Genomic DNA, 8,024 nt, shown 5'->3' on the forward strand with positions numbered 1-8,024 from the left:
ACAAAACAGTAATTTAAGTTGGAGTAGAGTTGGAAAATATCAGCATTCAACCTTCAAAATAGTAGCCAAACATACTGTATGACTAGATAGACCTCCATTTTGTACAAATGATCTATATTGTCACTTATTTTGTTGGCGTCTGTTATGAGAACATTACTTTCAATGTCATACAATTATTACACACAGCACAAAAGACAAGACAAACACACGCTTTTTTTTTTTAGATTAGATTAGATTCAACTTTATTGTCATTGTGCAGAGTACAAGTACAGAGACAACGAAATGCAGTTAGTGCAGTTAGTCTAACCAGAAGTGCAAAAAAGCAGAAAAGTGCAGTGTGAACAGTATATACAGATGCAGTATATGTGCAGTATAGTAGTGCAGTATAGTACAAGTAGTGCAGTGTAAGCAGTATATGAATTAGCAGTAGCATTATAAACTGAATAAATAGAATGCAGTATGAACAGTGAAAGCAGCATATGAGCTGTATGGGCAATGCTTTATAAGCAGTATATATGTATTAACAGTAACATTAGAGTAAATAATCAAGTAAATTCTGACAGACTACATGCTTGAAAAGACATGTATCAATTGCATGTCCTATGGACTGTCACTACACTACATTCACATGCAATTTCATGACAGAAAATATTTCAGATATTATTTGAAGACTCATTTTCTATCCCTGTATATTCGAGATTAATAGCCAAGTCAGCGCCCCTGGAGCAATTCGGGGTTAAGTGCCTTGCTCAAGGGCACAACGGCAGTGGTAGGGACCTGGATATGATGCCAGCAACCCTCCAGTCACCAGCTCACATCCAGATCCCTCCTGGTGCTATGGGGCGGCAGGTAGCCTGGAACCAGCAACCTTCCGATTGCTGGCCGGCCTCTTTAACCTCCAGGCTACCTGCTGCCCCATAGCACCCCAAGGAAAAACAAAGCAGCAGATGCAATGAATGCCACAATCCCTACACTAATTTCTAATGACAAAACAGATTCCTCAATGAAATACATCATAAACAATATTGCACTAAAAATAACCGAAAACAACGAAATCATGGCAGTCCTTCTGCTCTTCCGAGTGACCACGTTCAGCTCCTCCAGCTTTCTGTTCTGCTCAGCTTTCATCTCCTGTAGTTTCTGCATCTGTCTCTCTTGACTGTCTTTCGTAGTTTTCAGCTCCTCCTTGAAAGCCTGTATGTTCATCATCACACAGTCTATGTCTGTTTTCAGCTGCTCTTGCCTGTTAATCTTTCTGTCCAGCTCAGCCCCCAGCTCCCCCAGTCTCCTCTTGACCACATGCTGGTCCATCTTTCTGTCCACTTCTGCAGTCAGCTTGCCAAACCTCAGGCTGAACTCCTCCAAGTTCATATCCCTATACAGCTTTTCCTGCAGTCTCTTTAATTTGTCCCCTGCATCTTCACCCACTTCAAAGAAACAATATGTATTTGATTATTTACAGTAACATTCGAACAACTCATCCAATTTCAATGGCCAATTGTAAGTAAAGCACCTAAATTAAATGTTTGTTGTAATTTGAGGCAGGACATATTGTATCATGTCAAAGCAATTTCACAATTAATGATTTATTGTTTTTTTTTAAATTGTACTACTCCATACTCACTGTGGGGCGGGATTAACTCGTAGCTGCCCCTCCTCTTCCGTGTCCATTTCCCCCCCCCACTTTGCTTTTCAGTTGTCATTTTCAGTCGTCCTCAATATCTTCTCCAGATTGGTTACTGTCTCTGCCCTGTCCTGTTCTGCACCTCTCAGACCATGCCTTGTGGTCCTCTGTGCACAGCAAAATCATGGGTGTTAAATGTGCAGTGTTTGCGTTCAGTGTCATAAGGTAGTGTTAATATGGCACTGTCTGGAGTTGTTCATGTTACAGAGTAATGTTGAAACAGACCGTTGAGTTCATTTTCATTGCCATGGCTCAGTTGGTAGAGCATGGCGTCAACAACGGTTGGGGGTTCGATTCCCGTTGGGACCATATATACTGAAAAATGTATGTACTCACTGCAGTGTAAGTCGCTTTGGATAAAAGCGTCAGCTAAGTGGCATATGTTATGCATCCCCTTTCTTCTTCTTCTTCCTCTTGTTGTTTCTTACCATTTCAGAGGTTGCTGGTATGTACGTAGGGTCACATCTGTATTAATGGAAAGTGGATTTAAACAACTGAAAGGAGAAAGGGCTCAAGGAGCACTCTTGCTCAAGGTCCAACGTTCATGTTTCAGTATACACAACGTGAAGAGCAAACTTAGGTTTTAAAACGTTGTTGTCTATTATTTATTTTTGGTTAAAAGGTTCTACCAGACCATAAAGATCAAAACGTGTTTTTCTCAATTCAACATGAGTAGCGACGAGGTTGTTAAATGCTTAGCGCGCTGGCTTGCTATGATTAGCTTAACATGTCACTGCTAGCTTGCTACATTTCACTTTGTTTCAAGTCAGGAGAGCACTTGTATTTTAGAGATAGTCTGACTACTGTAATAAAATAATGATTTAAACATTATACAACTTGTAACAGACATTTGTATTTACAAGATTGTCAGTTCAAACCTGCGCACTGTTTTCAGAATCTGCTGAATTCCGATTATTCCTGCCCTGATGTCAACGTTATAAGCCAATCGCAGATGAGCAATTAGCATAAAGACCTGCGCATTTAGCTCTCCCACTAAACTCTGCACTGGCTTTCTTTCCCTGTCATCTCTGTACCGACTGCATATCAGGAACCTCTCATTGCTCTCTTCACTATGAACATTCAAGGTTAAGATGCTATTTCAAATAAGCTCTTGACAATGTACTGGAGTGAGACAACGTTGCAGCTTGATTTTTTTTTTTTTTTTACCAGAGCACATTTAAGAATCATTTTTCATGATTCATGAGTTCATATGAGTTCACTGCCACTGCTTTGTTTGAAGCGAGTTCTGCGTAAAATTGATAAGCCCCCTGTGACAGATAACGCCATATTCAGGAGGAGCTTGAATGCAATCAGAGCTTGACCTCAGAGAAAACCTTTTTTTCAGGATATACTGTATGATTATAGGAGATCATTAATATTGAATTCTCAAGTGATTTAATTATTTACTTTAATTTTAAAATTATATATTAATATATTATATTATATATGTATAATTAATATATTAGATTAATTATTAATTAATTATTTAATTTATTTATTATTTCATTATTTCATCAGAACGCCTATTTTATCAGAAAGCCTACCTGGACGAGGTGGCGGACCTGTCACTCTGGTGTCAGGAGAATAGTCTCTTCCTGAATGTCTCCAAGACAAAGGAGCTGATTGTGGACTTCGGGAGAGCACAACAACCTAGGACCTACATGCCACTGGATATCGGTGGGACTGCTGTGGACAGGGTGAGCAGTTTTAAATACCTGGAAGTCATCACAGAAGACCTGACCTGGACTACCCACATCATTGAAAGTCATGCTTATGCCTTGCAGAAAAGACCATGGGAGCTCCAACCCCCCCTCTCCATGTCCTGTACACCAGGAGGTGTAGGACCAGAGCCTGCAGGATAATGAAGGACCCTCACCACCTGAATGGACTGTTCCAGCTGCTGCGGTCAGGCAAACGCCTTCGCTGTCATGTAGCAAGAACAGAGTGGCTAAGACAGAGTTTCTTCCCCCAGGCCATCAGGATCATCAACGACGACCCCACCAGTGCCCCCCTCAAGTCACTCACACACTCACTGACATCATAACACATACGCACACACATAATTACCCATTGCGGACTCATCTTTCACTGTAATTAACTGTACTGACAACCTGTCAATGCCATTGTATATAGTCATTCCATTGTGTACATTGCTTACATTGCTGTTTATACTGCTGTTTATATTCTATTTATTTAAAAAATGATTGTTGCACTCCTCTGTGGCACTGTCACTTTTGCATTTCACTACATACTTGTATGCATGTGACAAATAAAGAATCTTGAATCTTGAATCATTATTTATTAATGATGGTATAAACATGATTATGTACATAAGTCGGAGGTTATGTACATGGATGTAAACAACTCTTGAATAAACATTGTACTACTTGCCTAACTTGATGACTTTAAATGCAGTATAGGCCACAGAGTTCAAGCTACAATGGCAAGATGTTCTAATAGGAAATATAAATAAAAATATGAATAAATGAAAGAAATTGAAAGAAACGGATGAACAATGCAGTGAATCATTACTTAAATGTTCATAATAAAGGAGCATCTGGGATTGGTACATACATTTTTGGACTTTTAATTTAATAATATATACTCATTGATTCTAGAAGAATATGAATTCTAGATTCCTCATGATTCAACTGTCTTACCTCATCAGAACCCAAAATGGAAGCTTGTTTTACTCCAATGTGTGTAAACAAACACTGCTACACTGCCAACCTGCTCACTCCAGGTATGGACGCATGTTCCAGAAAAGCCACAGAAAACGACCAATGTGTACATATGCTGTACGTAAGCCTCCATCGGCCGTGAGGGAACTGCCGACGCATTGACAAAGAGGGGAGGAGGTGCATCAGGTACGCTACGGTTAAGGAGGTTTGTTGGGTGGTGGGGGCATGATCTATTCTTTTGATCTCATGGATTTGACTTGACTTGTAACCCGAACGTCGCTGGGTTGTTTTGGTGCTAATTCTTGTTGCTTATGCTAACATTTGCTAATGCCTTCCCCTGACAACTTACCCTAACCTTAACCACTCGAAGTTAATGCCTAATACTGCCTAACTGCCAGGCAACTCGTAATTCACATGGTCAAGCATATGTAAACATAGGTCGTATTCTGAGGCATGAACAATCGGAACATTCTTACATATGGGCAATGAGATCAGGTTGGTATAGCTTAAAAACAAGGTTAAAACTATTATTTTGATCTCATAACTCTTGTCTATGGTAGCCTTTCTCCAGCCCCATCCATCAGCTTTTTACCAAAAAAGTGGTGGGGAGACCGCTTTGTTATTGTTTGAATCCCAGATTGCCCCTTTAATCTAAATCACAGAAACTGCTTTCTTGAATTACAAGGTTTCAGGTTTAGGGAAATCTGTACAAGAGCATCTCCAGAAAACAATAATGTAGTGTACAATAATCCAATAATGTAATGTTAAAGGCTGCGAATAAAACATAAAAATATATAAATAAAACTGATCCAATCTTGACATAATCCTTTCTTGTTAGGAGGCAACATGGAGTGTTGGAGTGTCCTACTTTTTGGGGGGGATTTCATTTCCTCCTTCTTGGACTGGGTTGAAGCCTTGCATCTTCACGGGCAGCTTCAACATAGTACACAAGAATAGCAACTCCAATGGTAATGACAATCCCGATACATGAACCCAATGTTCCAAATTGTGACCCTGCAATTGACCTCAGGAGTGCTCCCACTATGGCAATCACAATCAGCATAACTGGTTTGACATAATGCCTTAGCATCGCCACAGCTTCTTCCCTGCATGCCTGCCTGATTGCTGCTCGGTCCACCCTTGGATTGTCAGGCGTTGCCTTCATCTTCCTCAGTCTGCCCTTCTTCTCTGTGCTGACTTCAGAGAACACACAAACATAAAGAGTCTCAGACCAGCAGTAATGTCTTGTCATACAATCTCAAGCCGTGTCAAAATATGTCAAAATATCTAATATGACTGAAATAACAGGTAGGCAGATGATCTGTTTGCATTTAGATTTTCAGATTGTGTTATTAAATGAATATTATTCATATTAAACTTACTATTAGGGGGAAGTATTTCACTGCTACCCTTCCTCTTCCTCACCCTTTCCTCTGCCACGTCTTCTTTTTTATACATATTCAGCTCTTCCTCCATTTCTTTGAACTTCCCTTTGTACATCTCTTTCAGTGTCACCTCCCTGTCCTCATACATCCTTCTCAGCTCTGTCACCTCCCTTAGCATGTTAGTCTCCATCAGCTCATAGTACACTTGGGGTATTAAGAATTGACCAGAGTTCTCTGCCACCATCTTGTCAATCTTCTGCAGAAGGTCAGACACCTGAGTACGAGTGTTCGAAGCCCCACATTTCAGAACATGGTGTCTACCTCCACATTTCTCCAGGAGGCCTCCTGCGCTGTCTCTCATCTCCTCGATGGAGGTACATTTCTCCTCAGACTCTCTAACAAACAGCACCATGGCATACTTCCATGCCCTGTCTGACAGTAGGTCCACATGGTGCTGAATAGTCTTTGTCTCATTGGACGAGAGCTGGGCCATGGGTACCACCAGTAGAAGAGCATGGGGCCCTGGAGGACATAGAGTCACGCTGCGCTCGATTTCCTGTTTGACCAGTGTGGACGTTCTCTTCACAGACACTCTGTCCCAGCCTGGCGTGTCCACCACAATGACTCTCCTACCTGCCACCTCACCCTGCTTCTTCGCACACATGCCTCCATCACTCTTGAAGTTCTCTCGCCCCAGGATGGCGTTGGCAACCACGCTCTTCCCTGCCCCGACGCAACCAAGTAACACAAGTCGAAGATCTGACAGAGGGGGCAGACCCACTTCGCAAAAGAAACATTTACAATTGTTAATGATCATTGAAATCCAACTGATGAATTATGATAAGGAATACGAATTTAAACAAACTGAAATCGACTTACCGAACCGTTTTGGGGAGTGTTTACCCGCCATTTTTTTTTAATGGCTTGTTACTTTCAGATGGTTCCTTTCAAATGGTATTCCTCAGCTCAGTGTTGCATTCAGCTTTAATGCATGTTATATTACCCTATTGACAAATAGTAAATGATTTGTAAAACAGTTAAAAACTAAATATTGTTTATCATTTATGATAATGCATAACTATAGAGAGAAACTAATGCTATGCTGCACCATTTTTTTAGTCCATGTTTTAGGCTAGCTTAGAACTCAGCCAATGAATGGAAACTATTTTATCTGTGTAAATATCAATTATTTATTTATTTAAGTAAGTCCCATTGAGATAGGCAGCTCTTTTTCAACAGAGCCCTGCAAAATAAACACATGCAAAGTAGGTGAAACTTTGACTGCAACTCATTTGATTTTCTGTTCACTGTGGCAATGATCTTGTGTGATTATGAATCAGTTACATATTAGAATATTACATTACACATTTGGGGTTTACCTAAATCTCTCTCCTAAGAGATGCATAATGAGTAAAGATTTGTACAGGGTTTTATCATTACATCACAAACACATTGTAGGAATTGGAACCAGTAAAACAGGTGTCATGAGTGAAATGTTTCAGAAAGACTTTCACTTTTATTTAGGCCATACGGAAATAACATTTAATATACACACATTTAACTGAAAAACATTAGGATAGATCAGCCTCAAAATGTCATAGACATACCTGTTAGATGAACTTTGTCTTGTAAACTAATATCCAGCTTCCATTTTGATAGTCCACAAGAGAGTCAGACATCAAACACATTCAGACATACGTGTGTCTGTCGTACTGCATTCCTAACAGATAAGACGGGAATTGTATGACCATAGGTGTTTAACCTGTCACATGACACAATGGACTTTAGTCTTTAATTGCCTCAGTTATACAGTAACAGACCTTGTTGTACCATACGCTTAACTTTACGTCAACAAGGAATTATTGTGTAAAAGAAAATATGAAAATTAAAAATAATTAAAAAGCAATGAAAGTAATGATATCCAATAGAACAACAAACAGGTCTGCACCATAGTCTGCACACACTTCAGGAATTGAGTCTTCAAGCACAAGCAATAACATTTGGTGGAATGATTATTGTGTTGGTGAAACGCCATAATGCTGTAGACAGGAGAAAATGAAATACACCGAAGAAAATGAAATACACCGAAGAAAATGAAATCCTGACAATCTAAGAAATAACTGAGACATACAGTAGAGAATAAGCATCACTTTATATCGACATTTCTAGTTTGCAAAGTTAAAAGCGATGCCTATAACTTACTTTGTTGTGATGTTTGTTCCTTAATTCTTCAGGTGGCATTTCCTGTAAATCATATCTGTGCTTACTTAAGGA

General features: G+C 39.8%; 1 protein-coding gene and 1 long non-coding RNA gene across 3 annotated transcripts; both read right to left on the reverse strand.

The window, feature by feature from the left end:
• Window positions 1-312: 312 nt before the first annotated feature.
• LOC310821773 lies at window positions 313-2,148 on the reverse strand. The gene is made up of 3 exons (XR_014554879.1): window positions 2,021-2,148; window positions 1,625-1,791; window positions 313-1,427 (listed from the first exon to the last, which is right to left on the reverse strand). It is a non-coding gene; the product is annotated as an uncharacterized lncRNA (long non-coding RNA).
• A 1,829-nt stretch (window positions 2,149-3,977) lies between these two features.
• LOC310821770 (GTPase IMAP family member 7-like) lies at window positions 3,978-8,024 on the reverse strand. Of its 2 annotated transcripts, none has more exons than XM_083693975.1 (5): window positions 7,953-8,024; window positions 7,358-7,512; window positions 6,630-6,754; window positions 5,748-6,530; window positions 3,978-5,562 (listed from the first exon to the last, which is right to left on the reverse strand). In XM_083693975.1, the coding sequence occupies exons 3-5, from the start codon at window positions 6,658-6,660 to the stop codon at window positions 5,249-5,251; spliced, it is 1,128 nt and encodes a 375-aa protein (XP_083550101.1). In that variant the 5' UTR covers window positions 6,661-6,754; window positions 7,358-7,512; window positions 7,953-8,024; the 3' UTR covers window positions 3,978-5,248. The 2 variants fall into 2 exon arrangements, with proteins under 2 accessions (XP_083550101.1, XP_083550100.1); XM_083693974.1 differs by having other exon boundaries at window positions 7,358-7,470; window positions 7,953-8,023.

The sequence above is a fragment of the Argentina silus genome, assembly GCF_951799395.1.
Source record: "Argentina silus genome assembly, chromosome: 22".
Classification (NCBI taxonomy): domain Eukaryota; kingdom Metazoa; phylum Chordata; class Actinopteri; order Argentiniformes; family Argentinidae; genus Argentina; species Argentina silus.